This window comes from Gallinula chloropus (genome assembly GCF_964237585.1).
Source record: "Gallinula chloropus genome assembly, chromosome: 4".
In the NCBI taxonomy this organism is placed as follows: Eukaryota; Metazoa; Chordata; class Aves; order Gruiformes; family Rallidae; genus Gallinula; species Gallinula chloropus.
The window spans coordinates 57,768,947-57,789,630 of NC_140088.1; the positions used below are offsets into that span (position 1 = coordinate 57,768,947).

General features: G+C 42.7%; 1 protein-coding gene across 1 annotated transcript in view; it reads right to left on the reverse strand.

Annotated features, from left to right (window-relative positions):
* Positions 1 to 1,846: 1,846 nt before the first annotated feature.
* The window catches only part of RNF150 (ring finger protein 150), a gene marked incomplete at both ends in the record, with an annotated part of 111,628 nt that continues 92,790 nt past the window's right edge, over positions 1,847 to 20,684 (reverse strand). Inside the window, one exon of the mRNA XM_084262956.1 lies at positions 1,847 to 1,965. Within this exon, the coding sequence (XP_084119082.1) occupies positions 1,847 to 1,965 (119 nt within the window). The remainder of the gene's footprint in view (positions 1,966 to 20,684) is intronic.

Here is a 20,684-nt window from a genome sequence, read left to right on the forward strand (position 1 = left end):
CCGAGTTCTAACTGGACCAAAAAACTTCGAGTATATATATATTTTTTTCCTTCTTCCTGTGCTAAAGAAGCAAGTTAGCCAAAATCTTAGGGATAGTTCTAAACACATTTGTTCCTGAATAAGATGTGATAAACTGAAATTTGGCTGGAAGTTGGTTTCCACATCCAACGAGTAAATCCACAAGGAAATTAAATGCAGCAAGGACCCGAAGAGCTGCTTTTTGAGACGCTGCCATGACACCATCAAGTCAAAATGTTTGACCTCTCCATGAAATTTCAATGCGAGATGAATTGTTGATTCTATGGACTTACTCAGGAGGCAGTAATGTGATTCAAATCATCTGACTGTCAACAGAAACCATTTACTCTTGTATAACAGCAAGCTACAAATGCTCCTTCACAGTTGAGTATTTTGACTGAAAACCGAAATCGTACACTGAACAAGTAACAATAAGCTTTTCCCTGGAAAGCAGAGCTCAGGATGAACTACATAGCCATCATAAGTCATTATTATTTAGGTGTGGTGATTTATGTTAGTTCTGTTTATTTTCAAATCCCCTCCCCTCCACCCAAAGTATTTTGGTATCTATAGCTATATACAAGTTGCAAGTATTCCGTTATGCTCGTGAGGTTGTCTGGGACTCTTGGAGGGCAACAAACCACCTGAACTCTTGTGTTCAATAACAAACTGGCAAAATGTCTTCTGTGAAAACATAGGAAGTGAAACGCACTAAGAAGAAAAACCCCAACCAGGCGAGGAAGTAAACATTTCAACCAGCTGCCTCCTGCTTCACTAGCAGTTCCCAACACTGGTACAAGCATCTCCAGACCCTTTCTAAGGATATTCTTGTTCACCTGCATAATGCACAGCTCTTAACAAGCAGCTGCTGGAAACTTCTCAGACTCTCCTTTTAGCCTACAGGTCAGATTTTGGTCTGTAAAATTAAGAGAAGACATGATGTTATATGAGATCTTCTTTTGCAGCTACTGAATCGTGACTTGAAGGCAGGCCATTAATGTACTGACATCTGCTAATAGCCTGGAACACAGAGAGGGATTACAAGGACGGAGTGAAGGTTTAAGCTTTTCTTTCTCTCCTTCACACTGTGCAATTCTTATCTAGAGCAGAGCTCTAAATAAAAGCCAACATAATGCAGTTTTAACCCAAATCTCAGCAATCTCTGTTAATTCAGAGCTCTCTTACAAATAAAGGCCTTCAGAATAACACCACTTTCAAGGCTACAACTTAATGAAAGCAGGCTTCACATTAATGCAGGGTGCCGGTGCACCATCCTTCTGAAGCCCCATGTACTTCATGCAGAAACAACAAGGCAATGGTAACTCCTGGAGTCAGGTCACAAAGTGACCAGTGAATGGGAATCTCAATTTCTGGATTGAACTCTTGAAAAAGATGGGGTCAGTCAACAGAAACAGAGTGCCCATCCGTAACAAACTACAAACAAACGGACAAATGTAACAAACATACATCTTTAAAAAAAGAAAGAGAAACAAAACCCCAATCGAACAAGTGTAGAAAACACTCAGGCTGTAAATTTCAGTTGTGTACTTATGAGCCACTGGAGAGTTACGTGACTGCTCTCAAGCACATGGGTAAACTGGAAGTGTTCCTCTCCAAAGTGAACAAAATGAACGGATGTAGATGATGAAACTGCATCCAGGCAGACACAACTGTTGCTATTGCTTTTCGTGACCGTCTCAGAATGGAGTGTGCAAGGAGTGACAGTGCTCTGGAGGCATGTGCATGACTGGTCCAAATCCTAGAAAGCTGACTCAGTCCCTCCCTGTGACCCTCCCCTGTAGTTTAGTGTTGGATCTCTGTTTGTTTTTCAGGATTTCACCTCTTCGCAGTCTTGATCAGTGGAAAGCTCCACATCGGACAGTCCAACCTCCATTGCCATAATCAATGAAATATCTGAATCACTGCTGACTGCTGGCTCCTGTTCATCTGTGAGGGTAGAAAAGACAGGAAAAGGGCATTAAGGTCACATCTTTCTGTCAACGCGTGCTATTTTTTATCTCTGCAAATGGAACCCAGAGGTTTCTCCACCACTGAGGTTTTGCTTAGATTCCAAAGTTTGCTCTTAATTAATATCCACCTAAAGCATTAAAAAATATCAGACAGTTCAAGCCATCAGTAGTAAGAAACACAGTGACAAGAAGCCTGGATGGGTAACACTTTCTTCTCATCCTAATCCTCCTAGGGCTCTCCATTCAGGCTCTTCATCACCATGAGCCTTCCTCCCACTGCCTGAGCACTTCCTTCTCCATCCCCTTCAACCTAGCATCACCCTACTCTGCCCATAAAGGCAGCCAGTTAAGGACAAAGTCACAGGCAACTGATGGAGCAAGTCAGCCACCAGGACAACACTTTGAACAGGAAAAAAACATCTTCCCGAACCCTCATTAGGTGACAGAATCTCTGTTAGTGGAGCTTTTTAAGAGGGTCCTAGGCTAACATCTGCAAGGAGCAACGTTGTTAGTTCTGCCTCAGGACCAGACTACCTGCCTTCTCAGGTGCCTCCTCTCATCCCTTCCCAGTCTCTCTTCTATTCACCTTTTCCTCAGATTTGAAGGACCTAGCAGTTTCTTGATCCAGGTCGAATGGATCTACCTTAATCCATCACAATCCCAAATACAGTAAGAGAAGGATTACTGACTTTCACCAAACTGCAAATCCCATCCAAACTACAAGTGTAGGAGCAGCAACTCGCTTTTGTTTTGATCCCACAGCACTCACTACATGTGCATTTAAGGGCAGATAAAGCCAACAGATTTTAAAGGACTGAAAGCTAATCTTATTTCAAGAACAATCAGGAGAAGCAAAGCACCCTGGGTTTTCTGGGGAGATTTTCAAAGGCACAAAACTCCCTTAGGTGGGATTTTTTAGGTCCCTGAGAGGAACAACTTGATGGTTTGTATTTTCAAGTGGTTTAATTACAGTGATGATACTTACAGTGTAACAATACAAGGTATTTAAGTCTGTGGCAGTTTTTCCTTTACATGTTTTATTTTTCAAACAATAGAAGCAGAGCTTGATTGATGCTAAAAAGTCAAAAAGTTGAACATCTAAGAATTAGTAAGTAAAAAACATTACAGAGGAGCCAGGAAAATAACAACTCTTCATAGTTTAATTATTCACTTGAATCCAAGTGAGCACAATTAGTTTCCCCCCCAAGAGCTGCATTTTAAAAAATCTGTTTTAGAGAAAAAACACATATATTTGCTTGTGCTGGGATCAGACCTCATGTGCTGCGGAGAAAGCTTGAGTGGGATCTGCATTATTCAAACTCAAAGCGCCAGTGCTTTCCTTTACAACCCTTCCCATTTTTGCCCTGGATTATTTTTATACTTTCTTGATTGCAAGATAAATAATTAATGCACACTACCTCTCTAGATCTGTACTTTCCCCCTCCCCCCCCATCGATACGACAGTAGTACAACATTTCAAGGCATTGCTTCTGACTACAAAGGTTTCCACTGAAGGGGGAAGAAGCACTTGCAAACTGAATGATACCTCCCACAGCCTTCAGTGGGCTTCAATTATATATTGAACCATCAGGTGAACTGCTAGATCCAGGCACACAGAAGGGCATCACACACACCTCCAAGACCTAAAGCATCATCTGTAGCGGTAACAGCTCCCTGAGCCAGAACGATGTGGTTCCAGACCACTGGATTATTTATCATTCCTCTGTAAGTAATAGGATTACAATGAAAATGATGCTTTAAATGTTGACCTAAGAGCACGGTTATATTTGCATGACAGAGTTCCTGAGGGTTAGCCATGTTAAACAGCCACTTGGAGCACTCTTGAGAGAAAGGTGGTTTCCATCTGAACTAGCTGCGCAGGAAAGGAGGGCTGGCTGCACAGTGACAGCCACAGGTATCCCAGAGAGGCAGGCTGAGCTGCCAACACCAAATGTCAGAGCATCACACGAGAAGTGTTTATGGTGCTCAAATGTTATTTCAAGAATTGTTGTTTCTTCTAGGGTTGCAGAGCAGAAAAAGATCTCAACTGAGTTCAAGATAGGCAGACAGAAGAGGCAGATCTACAGCTCACCTACCGTCTAACCTACATACACAGGAGCACCTGCTCTCCAAACCAGCAAAATTAAGTTTTACATTAAAAATCCTATTCAGTTATTGAAATTCTTGGATCTCAGTCTTCCCAAAGCATGGGCTCTGTAGTCTGTCTGCTTTGGGACTGAAGTACAGGTCAGCAGGAACAATGAACAAAGGATCCTAAAAACGCCCATGCTTATACCCTGGCATTGCTTTTCCAGTGCTGCGGAACTGCCTAGAAACAGGAACACTCCACCTTTCTTGTTTGCACACAGTGCAGCAGTTCAAAATCCTCACAGCCTGTCGCTTCAGCAGAGTAAGGAGAAAAACTTGGACATCCCCATCCCTTACGCCTTCCCTGTCAGGAAAGGAGTCAGCACTGACATTTCTCTGGAAGACGCAGGCAGACCAAGGAAATTAATGCATCCCTCAGCACTACACGCTCGCTCCTGTGAACAGGAGTCCTACTACTGACCCTCCCCCCCGCCCAGGATGAAACTCTGGTAGGATGCAGAAGTTACACTAGATATGGATCTGCTGTAGGGCTACAAACTGCCTCCCCCCACAACTCAGCCTGTCCAGACTGAGGTGGGTTTAGTCTCTTCCTCCTTTCTGTTTCCTTTTAGCTGGCTGCGTAAGGCACCGGCACAGCTAGTGACACTTGTTAAAGGCAAGCAAACCTCAGCTGAACTGCCAGGGCCAGGAGCTTAGCCTGCATTTTGCTTCTCTGGTTTTTCGATCCTATTGTATAAGCTTTGTCACTGTAAATCACATGCCTCCTACAGAAGATGCCTGGCCAACTGTTAAGAACTTTTATGACCTTTTTGCAAGTTTCTTTGAAATTTGGTGTTTTTCTTCAAGCTCTGAAGTCAGATGAGGATCTCAGCTTCCAGTGACGATCCCAGCTTTCATTTTTAAATAAATTAATCTTCAGAAGTAAAAAGGAAAGAGAGTTAAAACCCCCATATCCCTGATTCCTAGACACAGTCTGTGTTTGAATATCTGACTTGCAATTTTAGATGTTTAAGACTGGCGATCCTGCCTAACAACATACACTCTAATACTTCCAACCACGTTTTATAGCGCTTGGAGCCACAGGCATAAAGCCTTTTGCTTAATGAAGCAAAAGGCACATCCCAGGCTGCTTCTCAGCCCACAGCCGGCAACTGTAGAGCTCACTACCACATTCCTCTCATGTCAGTGAAACGCAATACACCACAGCAAGCTGCCTACTTCCAGACAGACTTTTTCCACTCACTTATATTCCCTGACACACGTTTTTTTTTTTGAGAGGTGCAATAAAACAACCCCCTTCTCCAGCCAATCTTACTTTAATTATGCTAAGGCAGGGAGAATATCACCGCGTAGGCATGGAACTGCCCTACATAACAGCGGTACAGCCCTTACTTCTTGTGAAGTTCATTAAATGATGTTTACATTTGGGTATAATTGCACTCAAACAAGGGTAAAAATAGTTAATTACTCGGATGTTTTAAAAACAGTAAGGCTGCACGCTAATAATGGTGAGCTACTACTGCTGCTCCTAAGGCTTTACCTAAGTCTGTAGCTGTTGTACACTAATAAATATTCTAAAAGAAAAAGGTCAGGTGATGGGTTTCTAAGAATTTGATACTGTTTGCAAGAGCCTTGGGAGGAACCTAAGCATTCAACAATGAGTTGAAAGAGCATTTGCAAGAAGACTTATCTGCCAGGTGTAGGTAAGCATACAGGCATGGGCACAAATTGAGATAGACTTCTTATGATCTACTTGAGGACGAACAAGCTGATGTAGCCATGGTAGGTTTTGCACTTATGGAAGCCTCACTCCTGCTTGCCTCTGTGCTCCTCCCAAGAAGGCCACATCCAACACTATGTGCTGATGTCTTCAGGACATGGGCAGTGCCATGAGTCTCTCCTAAAATTGCTCCTGGTTGCCTCGGAGGCTGAGATTTCCCCCAAGCGCAAGGAGGTGAAAAAGCTGCAGAACCCCGTGACAGGGATAAAAGCCCCAAAATTCACTTGTATCCAGGGAGTCAGCAGTAAAATAGAACACACTAAAACACACAGCAAAAGCTTGTCAGCACTGAATACATATAAAGATTGTTTAAGATGACAGACTTTTTTTACTCCTCTGGACCTTCAGGTGGCTGTCAGCTATTACACCCATTGGTGAGTAAGCAGAGAAGTATTGATTATTACATGTCGAATGAGAGCTGCCACCAAGTGTGTAATTCATCTACTGAAAGCGTAACTAAAGCCAGCAATCTCCTGTTCTTGTGGATTACAAACACAGGCCACAGCAATAAAGTATTCAGCTGGGAGTCAGTCTCCCTTCCCTCATTTATTATCAGCTCGCTGTGAATTAATTCGGGATACTCAGTCCTGCTCCACACACACCACTGAACCACTGCACAGCGCTGTGCAGCTGCTAATGGTTTCCTTCAGCCTCTGAGAGCCACAGGAATCAGAGAAAGAAGCTGCCACCACGCTACTGATTCAGGTGTAACCTGTTTGCCCAGCTAAGGTGAGCATTCAGCACGAGAAGCGTGCTTATTTTAGGCAGATCTTCTGCTTTTGATGGTAGATGCCCAGCTTTGAGGAGAAATGAATAATTACTGATTTCTTCATCTAATGAAATGCTGTGCAAAATTTATCAGTTGTTCTCCCATCCTTAGCTTGCAGAAACTGTACAGCAGTCAGCAGGACTCCGCCTAAAACCTTGTGTTGATAATAAATATATGGCAAGACTTGATTTCACTATTCATTTCACATCCTCACTGCTGTGAAGCATACCTTATTTCTGAACTTTACATTTTCTGAAGGTAGAACTAAGCCAAAACACAAAATCCCTGCTGACAGGTATGCTCTTGGATCTAGACAAGTATCTATGTGTTAGCATGAACCTTATGTCAGGCTGGGGTTTGCTTCTGCCGAACAAACATTGCCCCAAGTCAGATATGTCTGGAAGTGTTTTGCTCCAGAATAAAACCAGAAGCCTGACCATCTCCTGGAGCTCTGTGGACCCGAGAAGAAAATATATCCAGGGTCATTAGAGGCACTGATACGGGACCTTTATCAAAATGGATTCTGTTCAGCCTGAAGCCACACAGAACTGCCAATGCAAGCAGTGTTATTCAGATTTTCTTTCCAGTATCGGAAAAACCAGAATGCGATTCATCACATTTAACTTATGACAGGGAGAGAGAGACGTCTCTAGAGCCCTCTATTTTAATTTGTCTGCCCAAGAATGCATTTTACCATTTCAGAGTTTATTGCTCCCTCCTCTCACAGCCTCACACAGCATCACTTTGCTGCTTATAGCTTAAGAGGAGGAGCATGGGCCAACAAAGGTAGCACCGCAAATGGCAACTCCTTCCACAACAGCACCAATCACATTTATTTTATTGCTAAGATCCTTTTCTTTAAAAGCCTTACCAATTCGTAAAAATAATTCTCAAATTATCATCCAACACTTCTTATTGGATCAGTTTATATGCAAGTCTCAAATTCCTTTCATATCGTCTTTATAATTGCAACACTTCAGAAAGGGCCATAACTTCACTAACAAAGCAGCTGAAATAAAGCACAGGGAAAGCACTGCCAATGACATCTCTAATGCAAAAGCAGCAGAGGGAACGTGCTTGAGGAGAGGGTTATAAAAAGCCTGTTAGGAACACGGTCCTTCTGTACACAGAGACTAATAAAATGGATGAAGAAGTCTGGCTGACTACAACCAAGACCCAAGTAACCGGGGAAATATTTTGCTGCTGTTCCCTGGCGTCAGGGAGAGCCCGATCTGAGCAGCGGGGGGAAAAAGTACTTGAGCAGGGTAACTGCTTTTAGAAGAAAAGGTCAAAGTCTTTTCCATAAATAACGAGCCAGAGTTGAGTGAATGTACTAACAGCAACAGGGCTTCATCCAGAGGATAAAGCACACGTCGTCTGAAATGCACTGCACAGAATCCCCACACATCAGCATGCCAGGAAGAACTAAATACCACAACCTGGCAAGATTCATTCAGGACAACATTTCAAAAATGTGTTTAACTGGGTCAAAGCCCTAAACAGCTGAAAGACTTGAGAGATAGGCCTAAATATGACATAAAACACTAGAGTCCCTCCCAAAGCAAACTTGGTTTTTTTAGTTCTTATTGAGTGAAAAGGCAACAAACTTTCTGCCCTTAATTTTTCTCTAGGATATATGTTTTGGGAGAACATACAATAGCTTTTAAATCAAGAGCACCAGAAGCCGTAATTCCTTGCAGTAATCATCAGCATTGCTGTAGACATGAGCTACTGAGATGCCCTTCAAGGCATTCCCAGATTCTGGGTTACGGTTAAAGACACCATAAATCCTTGGGATTTTGTCCATGAATCAGAACATGAGGCCTTTGAAATTCACAGCATGTATTACCATTATTTTAGGAGTCACCACTTCGGAGATCTGTCTTCTTTCTATGAGAGCCTGGCTGACATTTGAAGAACTTTGGATCAGCTGCCTTAGTGGGCAGCTGCCAACTCCCTCTCTCTGTGATACAATGAACATGCCTCTGCCATGTACAACACAAGAAAAGACAGTATTTTTGCTTTCATTATACTTCCTCTTTCTCCTTACTCCTATGGGTCGTGCTCATCATGTTATTGCCCTAGGGCCATCAGGAAAACTCCTTTTGTGGGCTAAATACTGCAATATAATTTCCCTTTCCCATGACTAGTCTTTCTTTCCTGCTGGAAATATGTTCAGAAAGATTATGTGACCAGTAAATGGAGTCATCACACAGGGATCTCTTGTACCAACCTCTATGCTCTCCTATCAGCTAATCCCCACATTCAAGGCCCTTCACACTTTATCTGGTCTTACTACAAAGCATTTTCTTCCTTCTTTGACTGAACCCATCCTTCATTCTCACACCTTGTTTGCCAGACAAGAACCGCCCTACTTCCCTCACAACAGGGCATCCAGCCTCTCTAACCTTTGCAAAGCTGCTTTCCTTTTCTCCTCCCTGGAAAGGGGGGACCGACAGTGAGATGCTGCTTACACACCCTCCTTACTATTTACCACTGGTCATCCTCAGTGCCCAAATACTGCACACCAGATGCACCTCTGGTTAGGACAGCACGTTCTTCTCATGCCCACAGTAAGTTTCAGAAATGAATCTGAATGTACAGCCTGGTAGAAATGATTATTATTTAGAACATGCAAAATTATTCATGTATTTGATTGAAAATCAGAAAATGAGATCTCCTGTTAAAAAGGAAAAGATTTAAATGTACTAAAGCATGAGGCTGTAACTACACAGCAGTTTTGATTCTCAAGTACCTTATCTACCTTTAGTAATACATTACATAGTCAAAGATCTTCAATTCTGAAGTAATTTAGCTACTTTTTGTAACATCCTGCCAATTTCCTGCACCACTCTACGAGCCCTAAGAAAGATTAGAAGTTTTCCATTTCATGTTAAACAAAAAAATCTAACTCAACTCTTCACCAAATTCACCCACAAAGGCCCAGACTGAACTAAAGTCACTATTAGCCTGCACTGCGAGAAACACTTCATGCACAGGTATTATTCTCTGATCCTTTCTGCTATTCTTCCATTTCATTTCTCTGTATGCAGACCACGTTTCTGACTTAGCTGGTGTACAGTTCCACGTACCAGACAAGAAGTGGAAGTGCAGCTCCCCTTCCCTCCCTCACCCTCCTGCCACCTATCATCAATCAATTCTTCTGACTGGCCATGGAGTTGACTTAATTTGAAAAAAAGCAAACCAAAAGTCATCTGCAAACTGTGTTGGAACCATTTTTTGCTAAGCTAGCAGCTGAACAGACGGGCTCAATCTTGAGGCGAGTTCTGCAGCCAGCTTCCAGAAAGAAGTGTGCAAGAAGAGAAAGAAGGGAAGGGATGTTTCACATCTGCAAGCTGTCCCTGCAGTACTATGATGTTACACATATGTCTGAAACGTCAGGTGTGGCAAGGAGACTGCATTTTACTTGGGTTTTCTAAGCAGCTGTTAAACAACCAGGGCTCCTCGGTGTTACCGCAAAACAAACAAGCATTAGTGATAAAAGCTAAAAATAATCTTGTTTTGACATGTTAATGGTGTGTAAGGGATATGGCAAGGATTTTTCCAGCAGCCAAGGTGAGAAGTGCAGAGAGACATACACCCTTTGAGCAGCGAGCCCATATTTGAATCACACTGCCAGCCACTTAAGAACCTGCAGGGACGGCAGGTATGTGACAAAAGCAGAGTTAAAAGCTGTGTGTACTTGCACAGCTTACAGGATGCACGGCCTGCTAGCGGGTTGTCATAATACAGAGGCTTTTGCACCCAAGAATCACAGAGTTGTAGGGGTTGGAAGGGACCTCAAGAGATCGAGTCCAACCCCTTTTACAACTTACTTGTTCACATCTCAGTTCCCACGGGCTATACTGGTGACTGCTATTGTGAACTTTCCTATTTCTGTTTCAAAAACCCGTGTCAGCAGCGTGCTCTGCTTCCTGCAGGCCTGAGAGGAGAAGGAAGTGACGGCCTGACTCAGACATGTAACGCACCGGATTGAATGAGCGAGGCTGCAATTGTAGGAGAAACTGCAGTTTGGTTCTGTTTTTACAGAACATAAGGAGGAAACACCCTTTCACAGGATGCTTTAGAGGTGCACTGGCCGACACCACACAAATACCTCAGGGCAGTCACACAGGAGAGACACTGCAATGCCCCCAAGCATGACACAGGGTTGAACCAGAAGACTCAATGTAAGGTAGTGGTTTCCAAAACCTTTTTCTCCGGTCTCATCATGCAGCAGAGTCTGCAGCAGGGCCTGGAGGAAGCTGCAACCCATTGTTCTGATCTCTGCCAAAGAGCTTTAGCGCTTCTGGATCCTGCAAAGGACCATGGCCCTCCTGGGAAGGGGGAATGCCACCTCCGGCACTCAGGGGAACACAGGAAGGAGGGTGTTTAGTGCTTGGAAGAGTAATCCACCCCGGGTACACAATTAGACTTGGACACAGAAGAGCACCTGCAGAGCAAGGCCTGGCTAGGCTGCTCTAAGAGATCTCAGGTTACTGCAGCTTTTCTTTAAGGACGTTGGAAGCTTCTCAGCCCCACTTCAGCTCATGTACAAGGTGCCTACTAGCCCATGAAAATCTGCATGGGGGCAATTAAACCTGAGAACTTGATGTGAAACGTAGGCTGCCATGACAAGCAGAAAAAATCCATTTCTCCTAAATCACTATGAACTGCTTCCTCAACTGCCAGCATGCACACAGCTGTAACAGAAACAACAGCTTGCTTTAAAGACAACTCCTGTTAATTTTTGAATGAGGGGGTTGGAAAAGCTCAGGTTATTCTGGCTGAGTTTGTCTGTCACGGCAGCACGTGCATGGTTTTCAAATCTGTCTCTTTAAATACAATTTACTGCATAAGCTCTCAAAAACCTTGGTCACTAGAGCAAAACAGAGTGCTGAGGAACTGTATAGTGAACTTTCAAGAACACCCTTCTGCAGAGATGTCACAAAAATGCCTGTGCATATGTTAAAGGATTTAATGAGAAAATACACAAAGAGGTGGCTGAAAATCTCAACAGTGATGGAATGACTTGAATAAAGTGCTCGTGTACCCTCGCTCATGCTTTCTCATACGTGGTGCAGTCTTCCTTACCAATGCTGGGCTCCATCTGAGATCTCCAGGATTTTTCCAGGATGAAGGGGCAAGCCATTAGCCCAGCACTTCCTGGGATCTTGAACTTTGTGGGTATTGCTATTTACTCGTTCCTCACCATGTGTGCTGGTGATGGATGGCTGAAATGTAATTCCATTAGAAATGTCCATAAAAAACATTTCACCCAGGGCTGTCTTCTTATTAGGTATGAAAGAAATGCACACAGTCACGAAGCCTAAAGAGAAAAATCCCACCGTGGTGGAACTCCCATCACCTTTTCTGCTGTCACAAGCAAAGTAAAACTTTTAACTTGCATTGTTAAGGGGAAATCAGTCTACCTTTTTGCTCTGTGCAAGGAAACAACACGTCTGAGAGACAGGCCTGGCTCTGTTGCAGCCACAGCTCCCACGCCTGAAGCAAGGCACAGCTGTGGGACCACCGTGCCTGCCAAGTCTGTGCAGATTAGTACGGTATTCAGTGGTCACCCATCCGCACAGCCACAGCATCCTTCCCGCTACCCAAGGGCTGCCTCTAGAGATGTAACATCCTACGTCACACTTTTGCCTCCCACCAGCCACATGCAGACTTGCTGGATTTAAGCATTTCTAGTACATGGCACCAAAAAATGGAGACATTTGACCAAAGTACTGCTTAGGTTAAAGACCAATCGCCACAAGTCCATAAAATGAGAAACAGGACAATGACCCAGAAAAATTTGTTCTTGAACTTTTTGAAGTACTGTCTAACCTGACTTGAATTGGACAGCTTATTTAAATATCTTGTCATAGGCCATAGCTTATCTACTTACCTTAGTTCAGAATACAAAGATTAATTTAAGTGCCCTTCAGCTGTAGAAAATCTCTTGGAGCCAGGAAAAAAAAAAAAGGCAAAAAGCAGCACAGAATTGTGGAGCTTCAACTGTACAGGGGCTCAGTGACTCTGTAAGAAATCCCCTGTTTAAAAGCAAAACATGTGCTTTTCAGTCTCACAAGCTCTACCAAGGACCTGAAGGTGTAGTCGTTCTTGATGGTGTGACATCAACAACAGTGCAATGTTCTGTAGTCAGGTCTGATGCAGGTATTGGAACAAAGTAAGGACCTGAACAGATGGGTACAGGCATAGCTCTACAATTTCTGCTAACAAGGGCACATAGGTAAACAGATACTTTTCTGAATACAATTGTTTAGCCAGGCATTTTTATTTTTACACAGAACATTTAAGAATTGATAGAACAATCAATTAAATAAGAACATTCAGTTCTCTATAGGGAAGAAACAATTTCAGCCATTTTTATGTGCATTAGCAATGAAGAAAAATAACATGACAAGCTGAAATGCCGCCCCTTAATTTCATTAGAATTGCAGTATTTTTTAAAAATAAATTCTAGATGCTTTCGAAGTAACCTATTCTACTAATTCAAATCTTGTTCCTACAGGTTTCTTACAGTATCCATACTCCTCTCTTTTGAGGATAATTTAAAAATTCTGCAAGGAAGCTTTCTGTAATATCTAATTTTGCAGAATTTTTACCCTAATTGAAAAGAGTGCACTTCATTTTAGTGCCCTATGCTCAGATGCACTCTTGGTAGGTACTTGTGTCTGATCCTCCATCATACACACACATGAAGACCAGCCCTGACCTTCACTGAGCACTGGCAAACACTTAAGATGAGTCACTACCAACTGCTGGAGCTGCCATAAATGTCTCCTTTAAAATAAGTAACCCAAAATGCTTCGCTGTTTTCAGATTTTTCCTCTCTGGAATCTAAGTGACAAAGCTGTTTTGAAACAATAGCAAGAAAGGGTGGATAAGGCAGAAACGACGCTTCAAAATAGCTTCAGTAGCCAAATCCTTTAATACATGGAGTATTTCTTTTCAGTTAAAGAGGAAGCCTTAGGAGACTTGCACTGGAAGGGACGTCCTGGGCAGTTAGTCTACTCTCTACTATTGTAGTGGCTGCACGATATAATCCCTTTCAGATGCGCTAGCAATTAGCATCATTCACTGTACAAGCTCCCCAGCTGCTCAGTTCATCTCTATCGCAGCGCAGAAAGAGACATCCGCAGCCGGATGCCAGTTAAAAGCTGTAATACCTGGTTTTCAAAAGATCCCTTCGTGCAACACCAACCCACAGAGATTTAATTTTTTTGGTTTGATTTTTTTTTTAACATCCTCAGATGACAGATGAGTTCGGCTGCTAACGCTTCTGTCTCCTGAGCCTCACAAGCCTACCAAACCTTGCGACACGTTTTTACATCCCAGTGTCATGATGCAGGTTTTGAGCAGGAATTATTCCAGCTCTGATCTTCCCTGCAGCCTACTCAATAGTTTCACTAGTGGGCACTTCTCTGCTTGAGAAGTGAACCTGACCACAGCCAGAAACAGAAATGTCCCTATCAAAATGTTAACTTCTGTACTTAAAACTTTGTAAAATGGGAGCATCCCACTATTTGGGTGGCCTATGTACCAGGAAGGTCCTTGTGTACCACTGGGCAGTTATGCTGTGGGTTGGCACATGCGAAATGACTCCAAGTGCTGTTGACGTCTACAGATTGGCAGGTGGGATAGGACATTCTCAGCACTGGTATAATTTTAAAATCTTGTATAACTGTGACAGTACAAGCAGGAAGAGTAAAGTAGATCTGTGCGGCCAGAAACAGCCCATAGTTCCCAGCAGGAAGATTTCCCATGACTTCCTGCAAACTTAAGCAATAGAACTGATTTAATCTGTCTTTGCATAGATAGTTTAATGAGAAATATGGCACACTTCATTAGTTTAGAAATCAGAAAAAACCCCCCAAAGACTGCATCAAAAGCTTTTGCTTTTGGAAAAACAAAACCTCTTAAATGTCCAATATTTTTGATGTAACCGAAAGCATTCTATAGGAAAGAAAAACAAACACATTCAAAATTCATCACAAGCACATGAAATGAAGATTAAGACATGACTAGGAGGAATATAGATACCACTGTCTGTTTGGAACAGAAATATTGAAAATGTTATCGAAACAAGTGTTTCTTGTCGCAGGGTTAGTGCACCAGATAAAATGCACATTCACAAACACGAGTACAGAACAGCAATCGAGAAAAGCTTTCATAAAGAAAAAGGTCAAGAGTTTATGTTATGTTAAGAAATTTTAAATGCCAATCTCCTTTCAATGGAAACATTTCTTTAGCAATGCTGCAAAAGCTCAAGGTTTTTTGGTTTTGCTGTCAAAAAATAAATCTTTGGCCTGCTACGTTCAAATCTTGTCTAAAGATATATTTATAAAAACAGCTTATGGAAAGAAGAAAAAAAATAAATCAGCCTTTACAAAGAACAGCAATGAAGCTAACAAGAATTTTGAGTTAAAGATTTTAAATTAATTTAGGGCGAGTCTCCCTCTGATCCCGTCTCCTTCCTGCCTGTCTCCCTTTCTGCTTAAAATGAGGCTTCCTGAAAAAGAACATAGTGCAGTTTTACTTGGCTCCTTGACCTGAGATGTGAAACCAACAGCTCCATCTCTCCAGCCTACAGCAAAAGCACAAGCAAGCTCTCTCCTCAATTAACTACCTCCTCTTGGCTTCCTCGCTCGTGATTCACACTAGCAACAGCAAAAAAAAAGTCACCTCCAGTTACTTGCTTACCAAACACTAGGTGTGGCAGAGAGAGGCAACCAGGCCACCCAGCAGCAGGGCTAACTCTAAAGAGGGACCTCAACCTCACCTAAAGGCCACTAAAGGTGCCTAAAGGGCACCTCAGTCCTAGCACCCAGGGTAACTTCTCACTGGCCAGGTGCCTTTGAAGGCCTGGGCCTGGCTGGTAGGAAGCTCCGCAGGGACAGAAATAGAAGGTGGCCTCTATAACTCTAGGGCCATTTAGCATTTCCTTTCAATAAAACTTGCAGTCACAATCCAGTTTCAAGTGAAAAACTTCTGGCACCAAAAATCCCCCCAAGCCACTGCTTTTATCAGGGACTCTGGCAGAAATGCTTGTGAGAACATGAGAAAGGCCAAGATTAAGACATCCATTTTCAGACTTTCTTCTTGGACCGATGGAGGGGAAAGGTCAATTTAAGTTTCAACAAATTACAGCTGGAATTTTACCAGGAAATAAGTCCATTAGGTCACTTGGACATCACCACTACCATCAAAGACCTCCCTACCACTCTACAATTGAAACTCAAATTCAAACCCACTGTTTCTCTGCATGAAAACATTTGTCTATTTCAATCTTTTTGGTGAACATATGCTCCTGTTCCACCTTCTTTCAAGTTCATACAATATCCTCAGTCAGAAGGGACCCATAAGGATCATCAAGTCCAACTCCTGGGTCCACACAGGGCCAGCCACATTCACACTCCTCAGAGGAGCAAAAGAATAAACTATTACTCTGTGCACCACTATGTACCTGAAAGGGTAAGAATAACAAAAGCTTTCTCATAACCTGGGAACCATCCATACAGCTTTAAAAAATGTGAATGCCTTTGCACTGATTCATTATTATTCCCCTTGGGAATACTACTGTAAAGTTAGAGTAAACATTTTGTGACATTAACTTTGGTTTTAACCCATTCTGCCTTTCTTTTTCCATTCAAGTTCTTAATTTTCAACTCCTCTCATCGAAAAGTGGTAGTTTCCAGAGGGTGCCCAGGCAGCTCTAAAAGAATACTTAGACCCTGGGAGCTATCAGAAAAAAATTAAAGATTAAACAGTTACATTATTTATTTAGTCTGTAAGGAGAACTCTTAGGAATTGCATATAAATTTACAGTAATTTTCCAGTTTTTGCATGGGAAGTGGATTTGTATTTTCCAGCCAGAATCAGACAAAACCTGAAGGATTAATTAAAAAAAAAAAAAAGAAAAAAAGAGGCAGAAGGAATGAATTACTGCAAACAACTGTAATGTTTCCACCCTGTGGAATACGCAGCTGTTACCGTAGTTAACAAGGCACTTCTAAGGATGAACAACTGAAAATATAATATTTCTATTATAGCTTTTCTTCAAAACTGTTTCCTTTGAAGTGTATCTGTAGGCTGCAGGTTACCCAGCAGCTGGGAGCACATCTCCCAGAGCAGGCTGGCAGACAGGGTTATTTTTCTACAATCTCCTCCTCAGACTATTTTGGCTTACAGATGGATAGCTTTTCATGCACAGGAAGACAACTTGCTGGGGCCACTGCCCTTTCAAAAAGCAATTATAAGGAAGTAATAAAGTTCAGCAACATCTCAGTTGAATTCAGTGTCCCATGCACATGGGGGCAAAAGCCAAAGTCAGGTTTGTCATACATACCTGAACACCTGACATAGCCCATTTAGTGGCTGTCTCCAAAGAAACATGAGCAGATGAAAACGCTGCATAAGGAACTGGCAGATTTTAAACCTCCTTTGTGGGATTTTTTTTCCCCACCACTGAGATGCTATGATTTAATACAGCTACTTTAGCTAAGTGCTTTTCCTATTTTGACTTCACCAGGGGTATCTTTGTTCTATACATTTTCTGTGCATTTTTCCTGTAGGAGTATGGTTTTTCATTGTCTTGCAGCAGTACGCTACCTAGACAGTGGCAAACAGAGCAGGAATTCACCACAGAGATCTCCAGGTAAGTGGTTCTGCACATTAATAAGTGTATTAACATAAGGTTTAATTATTGCCACTACAGAGCATATGCTCTTGCCTACTCTCTCTGAGCCCCTCAGATATGTTAACTAAAGTTAAAGTGAAAAGAACAATCAAAGGTATTGGCACTTGCACGAGACAGTCACGATAAAAGGTCAAGTTGTGGGGGATGTTCCATCGTATCTCCTGGGTGTTTTGCAAGTCTGGATATTCATTAATACAACACTGATGTTACCGTGCACTGTGCTGAGTACAGCCCAAGTACATTCCTCAGTGTATCAGTGTTATCACTGGGGTGGCAAAGATGGCATCTAGTCGGGCTAGAATATAACCACGTGGGATCCTATTTTCAGCATCCCTGAACGTGAGGGCTTACCCACCTCTCCCCCTCCCCTCCCACCCCACCCCAGGCTCTGAGGCATGAGAAAATCCTTTCCTAACACTCATGCTAGTAGTTGGATATTTCCTCTAGGATGCTGGGCTTGACCTGTTACCTACATTTCCTCCAATCATTCATGTTTTCTATAAACACTCCTTAAGCCAGTTTCTCCATCCGGCCTATCCACCAATTTCAAAGCATCAGTTTCAGGTACTATATTCATTTAAAACCACCCAAATCCAGAACAATAGAGAGACAAGTCCAATTATTAAAGATAGAGTGAGAACTCCCACTTCTTGGTGAAGTGACCTGGTTGCTGTGGTAACCCTAAGGCTCCCTGAAGCACCCTAATTTCCACTGTAGTTGGAGGTAACCAGCAAAAGAAAGCTGTTTCAAAACCACACTCAGACTTGACTGGCATTTTATGAACAAATACCAATTTTTTTTAAAATTTTTTTTTTTGGTGCAGGCTGAAATCATATGCACTAGAAGTTGTATGTGGAAATCTGAGCTCTTGCCCCTACAAGAATCTAGAGAAAACTTAAAGCAGAGCAGTTTTGAATGCTTCTTGTAGGCCAAACATCTCCTGCAAGACTATTGATCTATCACACAAGACACATCACACATGTACGCACGCCCACACCTCTTTTGCTTAATCTGCTTCTAAACACAACTCTCATGGTTTTTAAGAAATCAAAACTTCTGGTTACAAGACAAGAGGTACAGGTGTAAGTAAGCATGCATGTGACCCTTTAAATGCTCGTGAGAAACCAGACAACTTCTGTGTGCAAAGGATTCTCTTGCACATTCAGATTCAAATCCCAGATGAATAAGGAGGAAAACCTACAAGCCAACGACTGCAGGCAGTGCATCAGTAGAGCTTTTACCTGGCTTACTTCTTTCATCTGACTGACCTTCAAAGTGGACATGACACTATGGGAGCACTAAAGCAAATGTACACTCCATTATGGAGCATTACAACCAGAACAGAATACATGCAAGCAGAATCAAGGGTGACTGCTGCAGCACTGACACTGCTTTCTGTGAGTGCCTCCTGTATTGCAGCCTTATGTTCTTACTCTCCCATAGGCATGGCAGCTTTTCACCATCTTTCTGTTCTTATTTATGAATTTGTTTGCTTGCTGTCATCTGCTCTCACCTGTGAATTGTTCAGAAGTGGGTCCACTTGTTCCTGTCTGCGTAGAAAATGACTGGTACAGCAGAGACTGACCCTGGCAGGGGTCTTTGGGGTCTGCACTGAACAGGCGAGCATTGCTTTTGCACTGGTCATCTGTCTGAAATAATAGCAGCAACCAGCAGCTCTGAGCCCGCAATCCTGCCTTTCCTCTGCCTCCCTGACTAGAGACCTGTTGCTCAGTCTTATTTCTTAATTCTTACTTTCAGGTGTTGATCTGAGCTTGTGTCTCCCATTTGTCTTTGGGCCTGAACTGGTCAGAAAAAAGATTCAGAATCACAGCAGTACATTGCATCTTAAACAGCACTTCCTGATGATTCCGGTGGAGGCTTTTGTGTAACAGCTGATGGGAAAAAAAGTCCACAGACTTTTGAGATGTGAGAATGAGTCCTATGTAATCAAGGAGATTGCATGCAAGGTGCTGAATATCTCTTGCAAGGCAAAGTTTTAATTATCAAGTATAAATCAAAGAGATCAGCCAGTATTGAGTCATCTGGTCTCTCCACAGTTCTGATTTGTATTTTACTCTACACTGTTTGTCCATTTTGCTATAAAAGCTTTCTTGTTCGATATTTTATCTAGCTGTTTGTTTAAGACAGTGAAGTATAAAGAAAGATATAAGCTATGTTTCCACTGATCCCAGTCCTCAGATCCCCCTTTCCCCTGCAGGTATGCAATGTGTATTCAGAGCAACTGGGAATGATGTATCTAAGGACACGCTTGTGTGCCATCATGGGTTTTACAATGTGTTTTTCTTACTGAGTTTCATTGTCAGAGATAATAAGTCCCTTATGTCTCTCATATTCACTGACCATTAATAAAATGCTATATACTCATACAAGCATCCAAATGCTATTGGAAACTTCATGCTCGCTTTGCCTATCAGTTTATACTGACTCCTGGGCAATACAGACAGCTGCACAGGGTCTAGGCTGTTCTTCAGCGAGTGTGCTTGCAGTTGGCAATACTGCTGTGAAAACGGGCTTAGATTCCCCTCTCTTCTCTTGCACTTCCCCCTGCTGTACCAGCACAACTACTTCTGTGTCAGGGAACTGATCCAGATGAAAGCCAAACCCACACCAAACCCAGGAAGAAATTGGTTAGCTTCTGGACCAGGCTCACAAGGTACCTGCACAACAGAAGGGCAACACAGAGGCAGGAACAAGTAATCTGGGACAGAGAGGCAAGAAGGTAACTGCCACAGCATTTATCTGTGGAGACAGACTTCTAAGTGAAGTTTCCACTGCTGAAAGAGAAAATGTTCTTCTAAGTCTCTCCCTAAAAGTCAGTTGTTAATCACATTTCTTAACGTCTGCACTCTAGGTTAAGCCAGACTAGCACGTGTGCCCAGCGTGCCCCCTGATGAGGGGATGAGGGCACAGTCACAGTGTGGCTGCAGCAAAGGAGGGAGATACAGTAACCAAGTTTCATCCCTGCTCCATACACAATGTCAGTGTACACAGATGTGAAACAGAAAGAAACAGGAAAATGACGCTTTAAATTTGCTCCTGGTTTCACAGCATTCTTGTACGTCCCTTTCTGCAATGTGCTGTACAGAAACACTTCGGCTATACTTCACATCCTGACATATGGAAAGGGAGAGCAGTTTTGTAACAAGAAAACTTCTCTGTCCATTCACAGAGCCTGGCAGGACTCTTGTGGGTCTACACAATAATCCAGGGCACCCTTTTAGTGCCAGTGAGGTTTCACTAGGTGACTCTTTCAAGCCACCAATGCTATTTTGGCACTGGTGTTAGTCTCAAGATTAATTG